General features: G+C 35.9%; 1 protein-coding gene across 1 annotated transcript in view; it reads right to left on the bottom strand.

The window, feature by feature from the left end:
- Nucleotides 1–3,853: 3,853 nt before the first annotated feature.
- Nucleotides 3,854–22,023, bottom strand: part of LOC110036653 (cysteine desulfurase 1, chloroplastic) — a 30,464-nt gene continuing 12,294 nt past the window's right edge. The window contains exons 9-11 of the mRNA XM_020741151.1: nucleotides 8,691–8,790; nucleotides 4,283–4,441; nucleotides 3,854–4,186 (exon numbers count right to left, since the gene is read on the bottom strand). Of these exons, the coding sequence (XP_020596810.1) occupies nucleotides 4,022–4,186; nucleotides 4,283–4,441; nucleotides 8,691–8,790 (424 nt within the window). The 3' untranslated portion in view covers nucleotides 3,854–4,021. The remainder of the gene's footprint in view (nucleotides 4,187–4,282; nucleotides 4,442–8,690; nucleotides 8,791–22,023) is intronic.

Here is a 22,023-nt window from a genome sequence, read left to right as displayed (position 1 = left end):
TATATATATATATATATATATGCAGTATATTTATTTTATTATTATTATTGTATAAAAAGTAGTATATTTCTAAACATTAAAAAATAAAAAAAAACTATGAATTCATTGCACAAAAAATTGCATTTTACATAATTTATGTTCAAATAGTTGAATGAGTGATGCATATCTCACTTCAAAAAAAATAGAAAATGTTTTATAAATAAATAATATAAAAAAATTCTATCCAATAACGTGTATGGCGACATGACGGTTGATGGTTGAGCACTTGCCGATGACGTGTATGGAGACATGTTGGCAGTTCGGACGAGTTACTTCGCACCAAAAAATAAAATAATTATCCTTAGCAGAGCCTGCTTTCTGAGCCAATCATCCGATCAGCAGTCCCAAAAGCAGGAAATAGTGGTCATGAGGTCGGTTAGTTGCGTGCTATTGAGAGATTCAACTAACGCACGGCACCTTATTTCTAATGCTGACTTTCTGATCCATAAATTGAAGTATTATAAATTTATGTATAAATATTTCCTAAGAGTACGTACAATTTTTCTCTATTAATTATATTATGGTACGTATAGATGGAGATGGGCAATAAAAATTTGATTGGGGCGTCTTCATTCTATCTTTAAGTGCACACCACCTGCCGATGTATGCAGGGCCGTCAAAAAAGCTCGTTGTTCGCGAACAGTTCGTGTTCGGTTCGTCAATGAGTTCATGTTCGATTCGTTCGATAAGTAAACGAGACAAACGCGAACAAATTTTTTTCGTTCGGTTAGTTAAACGAACCAAACACGAACAGTGATGTGTTCGTTCGTGTTCGAATCGTTATTGTTTGAAATATAAAATAATATTAAATAATTATATATAAAAAATTTATTATATTTTAAAACATTAAATTTTATAAATTATAATATATAATAAAATAATAATAATAATATATTAATATACTATAGTAGTAATATACTAATATAGATATTGTATATTTATATAATATAAGTTATATAATTAATATATAATATTATTTTTATATATTAATATTAGGGATGTCAAACTGGCTAGTCGTTCGCGAACAGCTCGTGTTCGGTTCGTGTTCGGCTCGTTCGTTAAGAAACGAACACGAGTTTATTTCAAACAAACTAAATTTTAAACGAACCGAACACGAACACAAGCTTTGTTCGTTCGTGTTCGGTTCGTTTACACCCCTAGATGTATGAGAAATGCGTATTGCACTCTTTAAAAGTTATTTTGGTGGTATAAATGTAAAAAAGAAAAAAAAGCAAAATTTAAGTGTTAGATATGAAAATACATAGAAATTAGGTGGTATGTATGTAAATTCCTTTTAATTCAACCCAAACAAGAACAAAGCTAATTCCGTGAATTTTTTTACTTATTTTAATGAAATCAGATAATTTTTTCGCAATTTTAGTTTTCATACTACAACCGCAGATCAGTATTTTAGAAACGTGAAAAGCTGTTTTTTATAAAAGGGTGTAGTTGGGGCAGCTTGTGCTTATCCAGATAAGTAGCTTATCTTGTAACGCGGCCCACGAGTGACCCGAGGGGTTCAACCCGCGGCCTACATTTAGTTTAAAAACACAACCGCGTTTTCGGATAAGCTGCCGAAAAACGTATTCCAAACGATGAGACCATATTTTGAAAACGTTGCCCGCACTTATAAGCTGCCCCAAACGGATCATAAATACCCTTCACAATTCTTATGTACAATCTAACACCTAAACTTTATATTTACATGACATGCATACCCTCAAAGGACACCGCCATCACTTCATTTCAAAAATGATTTTTTTTTTTCATGAGGTTCACTAAGTGTAAATATCAAATTTTGAGCTTTAGATGTGTGAATACATAAAAAAATTGGCGGACAAATGCTATTGAAGGTACAAATGGGCAACTAGCATTGAGTTTGGAAGGAGTGATTCAGTGTTCCAGTGTGGTCCTTTCTTTAAGAGGACGGAGATATGCGACAGGGTGGAACCTCTCCAACAGAGAAGAAAAGAAGAACAGAGTGGATGGGGGATTGATGGGTACCAATAGGTGGAAAAGCACACACGGTATGGGAGTTTTTCAAATCTAATATATTCACCTAAATGGAAAATTTTTCTGTCCGGACTACGGACGTAGCTCTACGTGCGGACTCCAATAATATACCACCACATGTGCTACATTGCAGAGATTATTTCGAGGTTATTGAAGAGAAACTCTTATATTCTAGTTAGTTAAACCCCGAAATAACTTTCGCGATTCTACTTCAATAACCCCAAAATAACACCATGGAGTTTATTTCGGGGTCTCGATTATTTAGGGGTTACTGAAGATAAACTCATATATTTCAATTTAATAACCCCGAAATAACACCGCGGAGGTTATTTCCCGAAATAACACCGCGGAGGTTATTGCGGAGTCGGTTCTGCATTAATCTTTTTTTTAGGTTGGCTTGATATTGCACACATGGCGGTGTATTAGTAGGAGTACAGAGTCCGCACATAGAGCTACATCTGAAGTCTGCGCTGAGGTTGTGCTTGGAAGTAGTGATGAATTTAGCTCGAAGATCGTTAATCCCTCAAAAATTGATTCAAATTTCAGCTTTGGATAGAGATGGGATCAAATTTAATGAGTCGAGTTACGAGCTGAAATTTGAGATCAAACTTTTTTCGAGCCGATTTTGAGCCAACCCTAACTTGGATCAAAATTAAATCATTAACAACCTAAGTATTGGTGTTTAACTTTGTAGTGTAAAGTGTTTCCCCAATTTTCTGGTCCAAAGTATTTGGCGTTTAACTTTGTAGGCCTGGAGAAATAAAAAGAATTTTTACATGAGCAGTACACAATTCTTTATGTATTTATATATTTCACATACATAGCATTTTGATGCTTTAAACCTATGTATGAAAACATATACACCTAAAAAAAAATGTAATAATGCTAATTTTGATGTGATATTAAAAAATCTGAATGTTATAGCTAAATATGAAAGTTTATGGCCTGTTTGGAATTATTTTTTATTACTTTTTTTTATTATTATTTTTATTGTAAAAACATGTTCATTTAATACATATTTGGTCACACATTAAACATAGATCATCTGATGATCCAATTTAAAAGAGTAAACATCTTATATTCAATTTATATTGAAAAAGACAGAGATAAACCTAAAAAGAATTGGGTATATTATGTAAAAGATGATCTGAATCTATTAGAATTAAATGAAAATACATCAACCAACAGAAAAAAAGATTCATATAGCCAACCTCACTTAGGGGTATAAAAGCTTACATTTGTTGTTCTTCTTCTTCATTTAGTACATTTTATGTATATTTTTATTTTTTATTTTTTATTTTTAAAAACAAATTAACTTATTTTTAAACATCTAAAAATTATTTTGGAGCATTTTTTATAAATAATTAAACATGTTACGCCACATCGTACATGTTTTGTTTAAGTCAAAACATAAACAAATTAAAAATAAAAAAAATTACCAAATATATAAATCTTAATAATTATCTATATAATACTATATAATCTATAAATGCCATACAGAAAATACCACTAACATTAAACTTGTTTGAAGTAAGATATACTTTTTTGATGAATAAGTTTTGACAACATTTTATACTTCTGAACATAAGAAATTACGAGTGATATATCTAAATATATATTAAAAAATAAGGATATATAATCAACCCCTACCCTTTTTTTTGTTAAAAGTGTTTGTTTTTCTTTTGTAAATTTAAGTTTTTTTTTTAAAGTATATGTATATGATTGAATGAAAAATTAAAAAAATAATGAATTTATATTTGGCAACATTTGTTTAGAAGGGCAATCCACATATGATTTACTACCATGGATTTTAACTGTACTGTGAGTTCACTTAGTAAACTGTATCTGTCTTTCACAATGCTGGAGAAGTTTTGGTAGATGAGATTTCCATTCCAAAAGCAAAAATTATTACAATATTTACATGACAGTTTGCAGAAATTATTGAAAAGATGAGAGACACCGTAGCTACTTACATGGAGAAAAAGTTGATTGTCTCTCTAAGTGCCTGAATAAAGTGATCCACCTCCTCTTTGGTGTTGTAAAAGTAAAGGCTTGCACGAGCGCTGGCATTAACTCCAAAGTACCGATGCAATGGTTGAGCGCAATGATGGCCCGATCGAATGGCAACACCATGCTGAATTAAATTATTTTCAAGGATTAGGTAAATCATGTAAATGCATACAAAACCAATTTGATGCCATGCAGTGCAGTGAAATTTTAATGCACAAACCTCCTCGTTGAGAATTGTAGCAATATCTGTTGGATGAATATTCTTAACATTGAAGGAACAAAGAGCGGCACGATGGACGAATTCTGAAGGAACAGGACCATAGACCCGCACATTTGGTATAGAGGTCAAGCTGTAATAAAGATAATCCGCCAGCTCCCTCTGCAAGTAAGAAATATAAAAAAGGATACTTAATATGAACATCTTCAATCACAATGCAGATGTAAACCAAAAGCATCGATAATATTGGCAGCATGGTAAAAAAGAGAAACAAACACAATTGAAGTTCAAAAAGTGGAGCTAATGTAGATAAAAACTAATAAGCGAAACTCAAGTAGATCTGACAATAACAATAAGAAAAAAAAAAACCCACTCAATTATCTCTCAACTTTCCATACTATTCGGATAAAGTTTAACACAATTTTACGTGTGTGTGTGTGTGTGTGTCTATATCTATATCTATATATATAGTATGTGTGTGTGTGTGTGTGGAAGGTATATAAGTATTGATGTTGAAACATATTCATGCAAAAAAACATATATTTTAGAAACAACATTGAGATGTAACCAGAAAATAGAAAACCATTTCTCATGTTCAAAATAAAAAGTATTGTCCTTAAATAGTAATTCATTAGATTTGAACTCATTTGGCAAAAAATGTGATGGTGGAATCATAGCCTCCAAACCAACCATTTATTAATCTTCAAAAATATTCAAGTTGGCAGCTAAAGTGTCCCAGCCTCTTCATATCCAAATCCTAATCCATCACGATGGAATGCTTGCAAGAACTTGAAGGATCTTTTTTTAGGCCCCACTATGCACTACCCAACCAATCAAAAGCCGCACTATCATGAAAAATTTTATCAAGTAAGGTTGATGCTGCTGATTGCCTAGTGACCCCTTTCAAAGTTGAGAAACCTCAATTCTGGCTGAATTGAGCTACCCAACCATTACTAAGATTATGCCTTTTCTCCATTGCCCTTCTAGTGTGTTTCCTTTTCTTGCATATCAATCACTTGCCGTCTCTTCACTTGATGTCTAAGAAAGTTGATGCGAGCCATGAACCAAAATGCTTAAAGTTTTTCTCTGGTTGTTTCCCCAAGTAACCTAACAGCATTCCCGAGATTGTTCTCTTTATTTCCAGCTTCAGTAGGATTGACATAATGCAACTGTTATAGCTTCGCTCTTGTTAAGCTTGTACCATGGATGGTTCATTGTCACTGTCACCAGCTCCAAGTCTCCATTTTTACAGTTTCAGTTTGTCCTCTCTGTATATGATCCTAGGATACTAGAGACCTTAATGCAAGCGTTAATTCTAAATAAACAAGAAGACGAACATCATTTTGGTTGAGAATTTACTTCAGAGTTGACCGACAGGAATTACTAATAAAATTACAAATAAAAAGCAGCTTCTACGATAAAAGTTGTATAAATATATTCTTGCTCTTATTTATATCTTAAAGTGTATGCATGAAGCATCATATTTTAGTACTCTTTACCCGAGTTCAACCAAATAACAATAGTAAAACTAAATATTAGTGCTGAATTCAATTAGGGGATTACAACCAATAAATGGAAATAGGAAATAGGAGCAAATAGGACACAAACTCAAACTAGAGTTGGATCTAAGGGTGGTGGTGGTGATCGGCTGGGATTGAGAAGGTGGCATGGTGATGAAAAGAGGCGGTTGGTAAGCAGAAAATAGCAAGGCGGCTGTTTCCAGGTTCCGAACATCAAACAAGCAACGTAGATCAACATGCAATGGCTGTCCCGGGTGATGGCAGCACGGAGGAAGGTGGCGGCTGCAAGGGAGAAGTGTGTAGCAGTGTGAACAGCAATGACAGTTTTTGTCCCAGGTGCTCGTAGCAAGCTGCAGAGGTAGGGAAGCGTGGAAGCTGCAGAAAACAGTAGATCCTTGTTGTTCTGAGCGGGGACTAGAAACTGCTGGAAAACAACAATTCCTTGCTGTTCTGGGCAGCAGTGGCAAACTAGGGCGACGTTGATCGCTGAGGGAAGGGCAGGGAAGGGTAAAAGAAGAATAATCACCACCTCGGGAGCGAGATACAACCGAAGCACCACTCGCTAAAAGAAAAAACAAAGAAATTGGCGGCTGTCCTGAATAACACACGACAAAAAACTAACCCTAAGACATCTCAAAAGCAAATATATAATGATAGGATAAGTAGGAGTGGCCCAAGAAGACCGCATGACTCCTTAGAAGACCTAGACCGGTTCAGTCCAAGCACTAGAAGCGACTCCCGTGTCGCCCAGCGTCAGCCACTTTCTGCGCATTATCTTAGCTCTTTATTGATTCAATAGCATTCTTTGCCTTGACAAATGTACAACTTGATTAGTACCTACGCTTATTTTATTTGGATTGACTGGTAAGTAGGGATGTGTGCCGCGACTGGTAGAGCCCAGCTCAGTTGAAATTGGCTTGCCTCAATACCAATTGATTTTGAGTTGAGACAGTTTAGCTCAAATTGAACCGAGTATCAGTCATCTTTAGCCAAGTTGGAGCATAAAAATACTGTTTCATCCTTATTTGTAGGGGAAAAAAAATTGTCAAAGACAAAGGCTTGCTATTGAAGCAACTCGTCTTAGCACCAAGGTTTAGATGTGAAACCAATATGGCGACATCAAACCAAAAAACTTGTCCTACCAAGGTAAATGTGTAGGTATAAATCAACCTAGGTTCGCAGCACACTGTATCCCATGCTTATTTTCACTCAGCACTATGTACAAGTAAGATTTATGCTCATTTATATTTCATAAATGATAAGAAATTTTGGAAAGTATACTATATCAATATTATATAAAAAACAGTATGAGATAACAAATGAAGACTCGGTGTTTTGTCCCTCCAACAACCTTAATCTTCCAGGCCTGTAGCAGGATGACAATACAAAACGAGATACTAATGTCCACTCCTAGGTCTCTATTCATCTTCCTTAAAGAGAAATGGTAACAATGGACGTACAATGATGATTAACACAACAGTTATTGGTGTGTAAAAGCATATGAGAGTGCGCTGGCAAAGGTACGCAACAGTACTGTAAACTGGCATGTAGCTGGTTTTTTGCTTTAAACAGGCATGAATTAAATATTCCAAGTATTCGTCATCAAAATAAGTTCTCACCCCCCTTAACTTCGGCTAAAAATCCTACAACGCTTTTCAAAGTTTTAACACAAGAAAATTTTGAAGTAAAGGTCTTTTGATGAAATGATTGTGCAATTTTTTTTCCTGCAAGTCCGGCATGGAAACTAGCATGAAATAATTTAATTAAACTGTGAATTGGGGTGATGATTCTGATCATTAAAAAGGCCTGTGTATTCTAGTCTCTAATCATTGAAATTTTGGCTTGTATATGAAGCCCTAGAGATACATTTATCTGAGGATTAGTAATGTTAATTACGCTAAAAAATCTTGGATTAAACACCTTGATTCCATTATTTGTTTACACTGGGTCTTACTCATTTGAATGAACGTTAAAAAAATTGTGTTACTTCAAATTTATAGGATGGAAGGCACACAAAACGGTATTAATGTGCATAATACTCAATTGAACAAATTAAATACAATAATCATATATTAGTTTTATAGAAGCCCGAAAATCAGATTCCTCAAAGGATCATTAGAAGTATCATGATACTATAAATTATTGAAGTTGCGGCCTCAATACCTCTACTTTCCATTCCACAAAATTGGACTTTACAAGTTGATGAGAAAGCAAATCTTTGTTATTTTATACTAATAAAATGGAAGCAGTAAAATATAACGGTGTGTATGATGTATTAATGAGCAAATAAAATATCATAATGTGTGGGAAAAACAACTTTCATCAGAGCTGTAATTAAAATCCTATTGCTGATGCACTTGACTACTTCTTGCCAAGTTGGGTTGGAAATCTACGCCACACTTCGATAACACCATAAGTACCTTATGCAACGAGTTCATTTTTCAATAATAATCAAGCAAATTTGTCTCCACTACAAAATGTCATAAGTATGCATGATTTTTAGCAAGTCGTGTATTATAAACTTGGTAATTTTAACAAATTCCTACACATTATGAAGAGCATCTGCTAGTATCAACTAGAGTATTAGTAGTGCTCCCCCATTTTCATCCTTTGGTAATTCTTGATAGTATGAATCTATGCACCTAGTAAATAAAATAGTCTAGTAGAAAACTGTCACCTGAATGCTTTTGATTTGAGAACCAATTAGATGTGTATTTTTTCACTTTTTATGGTTTTATGGAGAATGATTTGAAGAACTAGTTTTCTCAAACAGCTTAAAACACCATTCACATTATCCACTTTATCAAGTTTTCCTCTCCATCTTTCTCAGTTAATTCATAATAAAACCCGTAATGGCCTTCCCCATTCATTGAAGTACAAAATGCACCCACCTCATAATCATGGATTCGTTGCATGCCAATTCTAGAAAGATATTCAATCGCTGCACCCAATCCAACAGCTTCAGCAATAGCTGGAGTTCCAGCTTCAAACCTGCCAAAATTTAATGATAGATCACTCTAAGTTATATAATGTATTGCTCCAGAAAAAAATAGATGCACTACATCAATGTTACAAATCTACAACAGGAATTTCATTGCAAAAAAACAAATACTTGTAATTACATCTTTCTAAGAATTTTAGCATACTTTAAGCAAGCGGATGGAATGAAAAAAATCAATAGCAGCTTTAAAAAGTTATTAAAGATCAACACACCTGAAAGGTCATTAAAGTCGGGCTTCTCTTCATGCACTACTGCCGTAAACATATAAAAAAAAGTCTAAAGAAAATTAAATAAAAAAAACCTTAAAATAAATTATAAATTGAAGTGTACAATGATTTAAGTCTAAAACTAGAATTAAGATTTTGTCTCTGTGTGCCTGTCTGTGTGTGTGTGCGGGGGGGGGGGTAACCCCTACCACCCAATTCGGATGTATTTACTTATGTAACACGTAAGCTTTACATTTTACATTAATACCACTCAAATATTTCATGTCACATTAAAAAATATCACCATTTTAGCTTTTAAAAGTGAAATGCACTATTTCATTGTCTAGGTTAGTAAGCATGATCATAATTCTCTGAAAAACTGATCGTTGCACATAAAAATTCCATGTACAGACTAATACTTCAAAGCTAGCACTTAATAATTACATTTTTCACGATAATTCCAATCAAATAAAATCACAAATTTGTATCCACAAACAAAAGTATTTGCCACTACTTACTCAACTTTAGCAGAATAGTAAGCCACAAGAGTTATTTAATATATATAGGGTAGTCAATCAAATGATAATCAAGATGATAATAAAATCAAGGTTCAAAATCGAATTCAACCTACTGGATATAATATCTTTGTAAGAATGTAATAGCACAGTTGAATTTAAGTGATAAATGATTGAGAATAATAAGACAATTTAATTGTGTCGAAATACTCAAAGAGTGAAAAGTTAACCCCAAGTTAGATGTGCTTTTAGCTAACAATAGTTTGAAAGAGAAAATAGTAATTCCATCTGAACTTTATATCATTATGTTGTTTAAACAAAGTTTAATTTACAATGTCATTAATGATTGGTCAATCAATAGCATTCAGTTCCTCATGATGAGAGCAGACCAATCCGTGCAATCAGCGATAGTATGAAAAAGTTCTTCATAGCATTGCTTATTTTTAAAAAAAATATAAAATTACTCAAAAATGCGAACTATAAGGTCCATCATTCGCAATAAAAGCACAGAATTAACATGCAGGCAGGGTAAATATTGTATTAATGGTTAATTAAAAATATTTTTACAATTTTCATTATCATACAATTCGCTGAGAAATGGCCTAAATTAAGTATTGAATGCTTTCAATCATGTTAAATAACATGGCTTAGATCAAAACAATTACGTGTCATGCTCACATCTATGTAAATTGATTCAAATAACGAGAAATAATATCCTAAACAGGACTATTGAACGTTAAAAACTATCAGGCATATGCAAATTGATTCAAAAAACGAGCAATAATATCCTAAAATATTAAACAAATTAATTTTATATTGGTAGACCAAGCACATCTTAAAGCATGATTAAAACACTCGAAGCATTTGTGGTTATTATTTTGTATCTGATGCCCACCATCAAAACACAAGCTCAATTTAGACACATCACGCTTGACTAACTCGTCATGAACCTCCTTGAGAATGGACAAATCACACAAGCATATTAATATTAAATGTATTAAGATAATTTGTGTTTCTATCCCAGTGCATTCTCTCACAAATCATATTTACATTCCTCGAGGCCATATTATGCCACTCATTTTTTTTAACTCTCTAAGTTGTCTAAAGCAATAGCAATGTCCAACACACGAGAAAATCTCTCCACTTCCACAAATCAGTGTTTAACTGATATGAAGCGCAGGTCAAGCCAAAATCTAACACTTTCTATTCTATCATGAAAAAGACATAAGAGCCACTCTTAAAATTTAATGGACTCACACTAACAAATGTGAGAGAAAATAAACCATTATTAGCATCAAAAACTATAAAAGTTATAAGAAGTGTCCACATACTTGCCTAGAAGAAATGTTCCATCAAAAATAGCACCAGCTACAATGAATCTAGCTGAAAATAAAAGGGCCAAAGCTCTAGAACAAACTTTGAAAGTATGAATAAGAATTAATCCTATAATTCGTATTACTAAATTAACGATTCCTATAAAAATACATGAAGAATGATATGAGAATTCCGAACTTCCAAAATTTGTCTAAATTTCTTTCCTTAAACAACTGGAGCCTTCATGTATAGAACAGACGAAGAATTTACCCTCACTTCTGCTGCTAGTTTCCTTCATTTTCATGACAATTAAGTTACTGAATGGTTGAGCTAATATAATAACAAATAAATATTAAGTTACACTAGCGTTGCCCAGAGTGCAAGATTAGATGGTGCCCAAAATTCTTCATGCGACACCAAGATGCTTAAATTTTGTTGCAAGCAAATACATACAATATGTATGTGGTAGGTGATAATGTCGACACACAATTGACAGAGCGACTTTATTTTATTTTGAATATTCTTATTAATTGATCAAGCATTAATGGCATGCTGTGAATCAAACTTTGTTTGAAAGAACATATAAATATGAAATTGAGACTGTTTAATATTCCCTCTGGCATAGCAAGATTTGAGTAGTGTTGAAATCCAGAAGGATAACTTTTTTATTGATACCGAAAGGAGTATAAATACAGGATACAAAAGTTATAAAATAAAAAAGGCATAAAAGAGGAAATACATAAATAATGAAATACATAAACTAGAAAATATCCATAAAGTTAAGGAAATAACTAAATGCTAATAATTCTAATACTCCACCTCATGTTGAAGCATAGATGTCAATCATCTTCAACTTAAATTTGAAGTCGTCAAACAATGACCGAGGAAGATTCTTTGTGAGGATATCTGCTAGTTGACTACTAAACGAGACAAATAACACACAAATCTCCCCGGAATTGAGCCTCTCCTTAATCAAGTGACGGTCAATCTCTACATGCTTGGTGTGATCATGTTGGATCGAATAATGAGCAATGCTAATGATGACTTTATTATAACAGAACAATTATAGAGGAACAAGGACCGACCTACGTAACTCGCGGAGCATGATACTGAACTAGAAAACTTCACATATTCCCAAAGAACAAAACTCAGCTTCAGAATTGCTACAAGCAACCACTGACTGTTTTTTTTTTTCAAGTGACAAGGTTTCACCACATGAAGAAGCAATAACTCGAGGAAAATCGCCAATCATGGACGGACCCAGCCTAATCAACATCCGGAGAAACTACAAAGAGCGAAAGGTGTAATGAGAGAACAAACTTGAGCCCAGTGTGCCTTTTAAGTAGTGGAGGATCCTGTGGAGAACAGTGAGATGGTGCTCAAAAGGGTCATGCATGAACTGACTCACAATACCAACAAGTGACAAATGTTAGGGCGCATATGGGTGAGGTAAATGAGTTTACCCACAAAATGTTAGTAGTGTGCCTCGTTCACCAAAACAGCATTCGGAACATCTTTCAATTTCTTTTTGGAATCCATCAGAACAACAACAGGTTTACAAAGGGGAATGTTGGTCTCGGTTAAAAGATTTATCACATATTTGCGCTAAGAAAGGCAATTCCCCGAGAGGACCGAGCAACTTCTATACCTAAGAAATATAGAAGAGACCCCAAATCCTTCATTTCAAAAGATGAAGCGAGAATATTTTTAAGAGACTCCAAGACTGGCAGATCATTACCTGCAAGCACAATACCGTTGACATCGACGATGAGGATGTTAGGGCTGGAGCCCGATTTCGACACTCCCGCCTCCTCTAATTCGCGAATCGGCGCTTCCTGCTCCCGCTCCGCTCCCGATCTCGATCCCGTCTCCGCCTCTCGTCTCCCGCATGCGCGAAGCTTCGCGTCGCTTTGCCCATCTTAGCGTTGCTTGGCCTGTTCCTCCTTTGTCGCGAAAGGTCGCGCCTCCTCCCGCTCCCGCTAGATTGCGAAACCGTGTTGGCGATAAAAGGTATCGCACGGCTTTCCTTTTAGTTGGAGAGTGAAGTCACGGTGAAGGCAAGATTGCTAGTGGTGATCGGGCTGAAGAGGAAGAAGACATCGCAAGGGCATCGCTCTCCAAGGGCTTCTTATTTGGCCAAAAGAAGAAGGTGGTTCTCCAAGGCTTCTTCACGTTTCTTGTGGTAAATTTGGCTTACGTGTGAAGAAAGAAAAAGGACAGCAGACTTGCTTTCTTTGGAATTTACTTCTCTTTTTTTTGGTGTGTATTACGGTGGAGAAAGGAGAGAGGAGACAGAGATTTCTCTTGTAATTGTTGAAGAGATCGACCGGTGTAAATTCTTCAATTAATAAAATCCTCTGCAACTCCGTAAATCCTCCGCAACTCCGTGGAAAACTCCGTGGAAGTAGACAATTTGCTGAACCACGTAAATCTGTGTGTTCTTTTGGTGTGAATTTTCTAGTGCTATTTTATTCGCTTTGTCGTCGATCGTTTTTTAAATTTCAAATATACCACAACAGAGGATGGCAATTGCCATTGGATGAATGCTGAAAGAAAAAAGTATGCTCAGATTGGGCCTGAGAGAACCGGCCCACTACCCGAACCAAGCCTGAGGGGATTACTTCAGTCCGTAGAGGGACTTTCACAGTCGGCGCATTTGGCAACGAAAAGTTGTAGAGTCAAAGCCCATAGGAAGAGACATACATACTTCTGTGAGATCGTCGTTAAGTAAAGTGTTATTGACACCAATTGGAGTAACGACCAATCCAGATACATGGCAAGGGAAAACAGAACCCAAATAGTGTTCAGTTTAGCAACTGAAACAAACGTCTCCTTATAGTCAACTCCATAGGTTTCTGAATAGTTTTGGCTACCAACTACACTTTGTTGCGTTCAAAAAATCCATCGAAGTTAAATTTGGTGAAAATCCAGCAACAACCCACTTATTTCTTTCCTCAAGGAAGATCAACAACATCCCACAAATGGTTTAGCCAAAGAGAATTTATCTCGTCCATTACTGCAGTCATCCAGGAACGGCCCGCCAATGCTGCCTCAATAGTTGATGGAAGGCAATCCGTCAGCAAAGTGGCAAATGCTTTGTAGGTTGGCGATAAGCTGCAGAATAAGATGTATTTTGCCATGGAATAAAGAGAGCATGTTTGATCTCATACCTCAATGGTAGAACTCACCTCCTCATTCAGAGCAGGAGCAGTCCCCATAAGTTGGGAGAGTGTAGTTTCTGGGGTGTTGGCCAGAGAGGATTCCATGAACTGAAAGGAGGTAGCTCATTGAATAGTAAGAGCAATGGGAAGAGTCTCACCTAAAAGTTTGATGCGCTGAGTATAAGCACAAAGTGGATGGAGGAGATATTGGTCTGGTTGGTGGCAGATCCGGTGGGACTATGGGTTCCTCGGAAACAGTTGCTGGAGATGTAGGTGGAATATCCACCGAAGTCGGAAAAAAAATAGTGTCCAAAAAATATAGCTCCCCCTCACTTGGGGCAGCATTAGGGAAGTAGAAGACACCTTCAAAGAAGAGGCATCAACACTTACATAGAGTCTATTTGTGATAGGATCAAGGCATTAATAGCCTTTTGAGTAACAGAATATCTGAGAAAGACAATTTAATTGAACAGAAATCAAATTTACTATGAGTTGAGGCAGTGTTTCGAACAAAAGTCATTCACCCAAATATTTTGGGGTCTAAAGTAGGAAAACACAACATCAAGACAGCTAAAGGGATCCGAAAGTTGTGAATTATTGTGGGGACTTTCTTGATGAGATACATTGCGGTAAGTACGACATCATTCTAAAAACATTTTGGGATATTATATTGAAACATAATGAAACGAGCAACTTCGAAAAGGTGTCTGTTTTTTTCTCAGCAACCCATTTTATTGAGGAGTATCTGTACAGAAGCTACGATGGAGAATGCCCTTATTTACCTAGAATTCTCCAATATAGAGTTAAGAAATTAACAAACGTTGTCGGTTCAAAAGACATGAATTGATGTTTAGAATTGGGTCAAAATGAAAGAGTGAAAATTTTTTAAGATGACTACAACTTCACATTTGTCTTTTTGAGTGTGATCATCATAAAGGTAAGGAACCACAATTTATTGGTATAGCTCGGAGTTCGAAAGGGTCCCCATAACTCGTTATGAATTAGTGAAAAGGAGCGGAAGGAGTGTAAGAGGAGTAGATATATGATGTGATGATTTTTAGGTAACTGACAAATCTCATATTTGAACTTAGATAGATTTTTATTACTAAATATCAAAAGATACATCTGTTTTAAATATTGAGAACTGAGATGACCCAAACGACAATATAAAAGCTAACAGGACATTCGGTGGACAGGGAAAAACTACAACTACTAGATGAAGTGTCATCGTCATCAATTTATTTCCCTCGGAAGAAGTAGAGTTCTATTATCCGCTTAACAGTATTAATCATCTTCCCCAAACGATGATCTTGAAAGTCACAAACATCAAGAGAAAAATGAGCAATGCAATCAAGATCATACGTCAACTTACTGATTGACAAGAGCTTACATTTCAATAAAGTTACATGTAACACAAGTTCCAGAGTCAATCTGGTTGTTAGAACAACAGACCTTTTACCTGAAATAAAACTACGGGAGCTATTAGCCATTTTAATAGTATCTCTTCCGGAGCACGAATAATATGTCAAAAAAGCTTGAAAACATTCGGTTATGAGGTCTATGACATCTGAATTAATAATCCAAAAACTATACTAGAAGAAGCAAAAGCAGTGAGTGTCATAAGAATATTATCTTGACGTACGTGGGAGACAGGTTGAAAGAGAACTGACTAGGCCAAAACAACTTAATTAAGTGCTCCATCTAACTCTTAATGGATTCTGGTGACTCTGGGATGTTCAAGGCGTGAGACTGTTGTGCCGTCGTCAATTTTGAGGTTGTAGCGAGACCTTTAGCAATGGAGGATTTGGCTGAAGGTTTATTCGCCAGTTTCCGGTAAAGCTTTCAACACTTGTTACACGTATGTTAGGTTCTTTACAAAAATCACTGATGGAGTGTTGGCTCGCGATGGCATGAAAGAGTGTTGAGCATTATTGGAGACCAAGGTGGAAGGTTCGGTGAAGGAGTGGAGGTGTCGAGCATAAAAAGTCTCTGGTTTTCTTCACAGCGAATCTCGATGAATGCTACCGAGTTGAAGGGGATCCTGACCGAGTTTTCTTCACAGCGAATCTCTGAACTTCGTCGAGATCCTTGTTTAGGCTGGTTAGGAATTGTAACACACGATCCTTTTCCACAATTTTTTGGAAGAGGGAAAGATATGTCGGAGAGTCCCAAGTGTAGTGTAGTAGAGATCACAATTCATCCATAAGGAAACCAAGTCATTGCAATATTGTCACGATCCCTATTTTGCCTCACAGATTTTCTTAGAAACCTCATAGAATTGGTCGAAATTCCTTACATCATAGTAGGCATCACAAACTGTAGTCCCAGGGTCACTTGTAGATGGAAGAAACATATACGAACAAACAATCGAAATCTCCATGTAATTAATCAGCCACAACATGACCATACAATTCTCCACTTCCCACGTTGCATATGTCGGGTCAGTCTTCGAAGGTTCAAGAATCATACCTATCAGATGGTCAAATTTCTTGCATCCTTTGACGCAGAATGACGCAGCTTGGGACCATTTGAGGAGATTAGAGTCGTTAAGTTTATTGATGGTGATCAAGAAGTTCGTGTGGTTTTCACGTTCTCCGGTCAGAGGGATTGAGGTCCGTGTCTATCCTTCGATGGACTCAAGTACACCGTCGGAACGAGGCTCGGTGGTGGAGCCCGCAATGATTCCGACCGAGTCAAAGGTAAGGTTGGCAAGCCAAGACAGAAAGATTCTTCTGCATGAGGGAGACGAGGCGGTGAGAGGTCCTGCAAGGGATAGATTTGGCTGCAGGAAGGTGCTCTGATGATCATGGAGGGAGATTGGGCAAGCTAGAACAACTGCCAGAAGAATCAACAGCAGCAACAAACTTCAAAAAACCAGTGTCAGGAAAGCCTGCGAGGAAGCCAAAGCTAAAATCTGCAAGGTAAGGGCTCAGTTGTGGAAGAATCAGTAGGGAAAAGGGGAACAAGTGGTAGAAAAGTTTGCAGGAGAGGGCCTGTGTCGGCCGTTTTTAACTTCGTGATTTGAAAAAGTGGTGATTTTATAATTTTGAAAATCATTTAAATATGAATATAACCCTTTTTTTATTTTTAAAAGTAACATTTCAATTTTAAAATAAGTGAGACCAAACGAGTCTCACATTTTAAATAGTTTAGATGAATGAATACAATACTACAAGTAATACACTTATCCCAAAGAATAAGTATATCACTTGTAATAGGAATTCAATCACCTAGACTAAAGAATTTGTGACATCCGTTCTGGTCTGCGAAATTTTTTATTAAAAAAAAAAAAACCAACAAGTTCCCCTACCTAACATAAAAATTAGATAGGGTTTATTTTATTTGGGTTTCAGGTTCCCTATAGAGGCAAGCCCCTATAGTTAATTACATCTTAAATGATTGATGGTCACTTAAGAAAACTCTCGATTAAGATCAGATGGTTTTGCTTTCAAGGTTTCAAAGTTTAGTTTTCACGATTGGACATGTGAAAATCAAATGGGAATGACTCAAAATAGGAACAATTATTTAAGGAATCCAAAGAGAAGAAAAGTAGGGGATATCACAGATTCAGAAGAAACCCTGGGGAAGTCCCAATTATCCTATTGTTTGGCTTTGTCTTTGAAATGATGTAATTTGATATTTCAATCCTGCAAATTATTTAGGATTTAAGACTTATGTTTACACAATATCGGACTGTGCAATTAGCCTAAAAATACAGGAGGATTTACACCATACCGCACGGTAACCTCGGAATCCTAAAGTGTTAGGACTTGTAATTGCACAACAGAGTTGTGCAAAAGGCCTAAAGGGTGATCTTATGGGTTGTTATTTAAACTAAAGAAGGTGATAGGTGATGTGAATGTGTTTATGTGATGTGTTTTGATGTTTAGCTGTTGCAGATACACTTTGAAGTTGTTCCTCGTCGTGCTGCCCACGATGTTCGCTCCAAGCTTCTCGTAATAGCACCTCCTAGTTTAGTTTTAATTTTGAAAATGCACCTAGCCATTAGGTTATTCTAAACTAAGGCATAGTATAAAAACTAAGCAGTAAAACATGCAGTGTGAAAGAAAAATAACAATATACTGTACAGTAAAGAAAAAGACAGTATAACATGTTGAAAGAAGAGTATAACGTGTTAAGAAAAGGACAGTATAACATGCTGGGAAATAAAATATTGTAATGTAAATTAAACCTGTACACCTGGGAGGTTCATTGCTCCTTTAAGTTTAGTTGTTATGCGTTGTGTAAAAGAGGAAAATATGACCTGAAAAAGACTTGAGGAAAACAGGTAAATCGTAGGAAAAAGACAAACAAATAAAATAAAATACAATATCACATAAAAATGACCAAGAATAAGAAATTTATATATGATATTGGAATGTCATATTGGAATGTCTGATATTGGAATGTCTCCAATTGCCAGGAGGATTTGAGTGTAAGACAAACTCAAATCCCGGAGCATTGGGTTTCAGTTTTGGTCAAGTTAAGGCAAGAATTTCATTATTTGAACTAATTAAATCAGTCATGAATCACAATCTAGTGCCCTCGTGTCTGGTGTCCTAATTATTTCACAAACTGGGGTCAGATGTTTGGCTTCTTAGGTTTATTTGAAAATTAGAATGATAAACTCTCTCTTAAGGTGTGCTCCTAAGACCCAGGAAGCCTACACTTTAGTTTAAATTTGAAGTGTCTTAAAGTTTCTAACTTCAACTAAGTGTCTTTCAACTAACCCTCAAACCTCTTTAGATTAAGCTTAGCTCACCATCAAGCTCTTAAAACCTAGGGGGGTAAACTTATAGTTTTGGCAAAAGGGTTGTGAAGTGTGTTTCAAACCTAGTTAGGGTAATTGGATTTAAGTTTATTCAAAGCTTATGGGACCTAAGTTCAGGTTTACTAATATTTCCTATCCATGTCCCTAATTGTTATCTAAACTCTCACTTTCTTCCAACCCTCAAATATTCTTTCAATTTACAGTTTTATCTTTCATATGCAAAAAGAAATAGTAGACGGTTCGTTATTCTATCCCCTTTTAGGTTTTATCACATCGAAGATCCAAATCTTATTTTTAATTTTCTCTTCCTTTCTCTTTCCTTCATATTTCTCTTTCCCTCATATTTCCCTTAAAAATTATGAATCATTTCTGAATATAATTAAATCGAAAATTCTCATTTTTAACTTAACCGTTAAAAAAAGAAAACAAAACGAACGAAAAGGAGACCGATCCATTTTAAAATCAAGTTAAATCAGTGAAACTTAAAATAAAATCATGAATGTATCGGTCTAAAACGTTTAAATTCGTTAAAAAGAAAATGATCGGATCAATCCCGAGAAGGATATCATTTCCAAGTGGTAATTTTATGGATTTTCAAACTCAACATGAATTCAATTTATATCAAACCCAAAATGAAGCTTCAAGAATCTTTTACATTTCATAAAATATAGGAGAACAATCCATAGAGAGCATCCTTCTATACTTCCAAAAATCATGTCATTATCAAAGCCCTTCAACTTCAATTTTAATCAAAAGCTCCTTCAATTTTATTTTATATCTCACAATTATGAAATTGTCTATATAAATATTCGTAATCAAAGCAATAGAAAGAGATAATTATCAATCCAATTTATCCCACTAAAAGGTCATGAGTTAAAATTCACAGGTAAGACAACAAAAATCACAACCAACCCCTCAAAATCCAGTTCACGGGTAGGGCAGCATGAAAGAGAGCCACGGGTAAGGTAGCCTGAAAGGGAGCTCACATATAAAGCAACAAAAATCACAATCAAACCTTCAAACTCTAGCTCACGGGTAAGGCAACAAGAAGGAGAGCCCACAGGAAGGGGAAAACTGAGCCCCAAGGAATGATCTAATATATGAGCTCCAAATACATTTTTCAGCTCATAAACATAATTTCCAGCAAGTACTTTATCAAGGGACAATAAGAGAAGTAATATATGAGCTCCAAATACATTTTTCAGCTCATAAACATGATTTCCAGCAAGTTTTCTGATGAGGGGAAGCAAGAGGAACGAAACATAAGCCCCAAATGCGTCTTTTCCAATTCATAAAATAATTTTCAACATGCATTTCTTACTTCCAAATATTTCAAGCAACGAAAGTAGTAGAGACAACCCTTAAACATGCTTTTCCATAGACATAAAACAAGTTCCAGCATACATTTCATACTTTCAAATATTTCAAACAACGAAAGTAGTAGAGACAACCCTCAAACATGCTTTTCCATAGACATAAAATAATTTCCAGCATGCATTTCATACTTCCAATTATTTCAAACAACGAAAGTAATAGAGACAGCCCTCAAACATGCTTTTCCATAGACATAAAACAATTTCCAGCATTTAATAGATGATGGTGGTAATGATTTGGCATGGAATATTTCAAGCAACGAAAGTAGTAGAGACAGCCCTTAAACATGCTTTTCCATAGAGACATAAAACAAGATAGACATAAAACAAGTTCCAGCATGCATTTCATACTTCCAAATATTTCAAACAACGAAAGTAATAGAGGCAACCCTCAAACATGTTTTTCCATAGACATAAAATAAGGAATAAAAATGCATTTCTAGACTACTCTTCCAATGATTTCATTTATCATGCATATCATATGTCTTAAGCATAGAAGAAGAGAAAGCAACCATGGTATGCTATATTCTGATGTTCAAGAAGACTATTTCATGCATAAATCACTGAACATACACAAATCATGCTTCTTCACGTTTTAAAAAAAAAGACTGGAAATATTTTTATGCCATCCGAAATAGTGTAGAATAGAGGAGAGGAGAAGAATACATCTTTAATGCAAACTTAAAGCAAAGCACTAAAAATAGGATTTAAGAAAACACCACACAGAAATTTCTTCCTGAGAGCTTCACACCAGTAGCCCTCACGATTTCTAGCTCCAGCCGCAAGGGTATCAAACAACAGGAGGGAGAAGAACTTTTCTCAAACAACAAAGAAGAAGGAGATTACCTTTTCAACAGTCAAGTAGAGAGAAAGAAAACCCCAAATTTTTCCTAAAAGCCTTCCTTTCTCGAAGCCCTCTCTTTCCTTTTTTTTTAAGATTTTTTTTTTAAAGAAAATAAAATTCCAGAAAGATTTCAAGCGTACACACAAGATGAATCAACCAAAAAAACAAAATGGCAGCACCTCCCCCTCTCAAGAAAATTCGGCCAACCTTAGACCCTCCCCCAAAGTGGGGTTTTTACAGCAGAGAAAGGAGCAAAGCAGAAGAGCAGCCACCTACCAGCCTCCCTAGTAGCCAAATTAGGTAAAGGAAGAGGAGAAATGCATTTAGAGCGGAGGAAATGCGGCCTAGGGCAGAGGAAGAGCCGGCCAGGTGGAACTTCGCAGTTGGAGGACCGCTCGGACGAGCAGAGCTCAAGGAGACGAGCCGCGTGCGCGAATGGCAGAGGAATGTCGCGTGTGAGGGAAGAGATGCAGGAAAGGAGGCAGACGTGGCAGCCATTGCCTCGGTCTCGGATGCCGCCGATCGCGGAAGAGGAGAAACGTGCGGAAGCTAGGGCTCCGCTCGAGCGGCTCTCGGTCAAGGCAGAGGAATGTCGTGTGTGGGTTAGGTGAATAGAGATTAGGTTTTATAAATATTATATGATTAAAAATATAAGTATGAAAATATTTAATTTTTAAAGTAAAATTTTAATTTGCACATTTTAATTTGTGCGTGAAATCATTGCAAATTGGATGTCTTTTTTAGGTAATTCTGATGTTCTGGACACGCTGGCACGGTCCATTTCGCCATTGGAAGTCGTTTTGACAAATTCATCGATTTGCCAGACGCGTTTGCGCGGTCCATTTTGTCGTCGGAGGTCATTCGGAGAAGTTCGCATTTTCACCCGTCCTTTGGGCTTAATTGAAGTCTGATTTCGTGCAATTTTGTGAATTTTGTGCATTTGGTGTGTGTACGTGATGATGTTTTCCTAAGACTTGGAGTCCTATTGGGAACTTTTCCCTGAGTTCTCACAAGATAGCCCATAACCACTCGTTCATAA

This window comes from Phalaenopsis equestris, unplaced genomic scaffold (genome assembly GCF_001263595.1).
Source record: "Phalaenopsis equestris unplaced genomic scaffold, ASM126359v1 Scaffold209375, whole genome shotgun sequence".
In the NCBI taxonomy this organism is placed as follows: Eukaryota; Viridiplantae; Streptophyta; class Magnoliopsida; order Asparagales; family Orchidaceae; genus Phalaenopsis; species Phalaenopsis equestris.
This window is presented reverse-complemented; position numbering and strand designations above follow the sequence as displayed.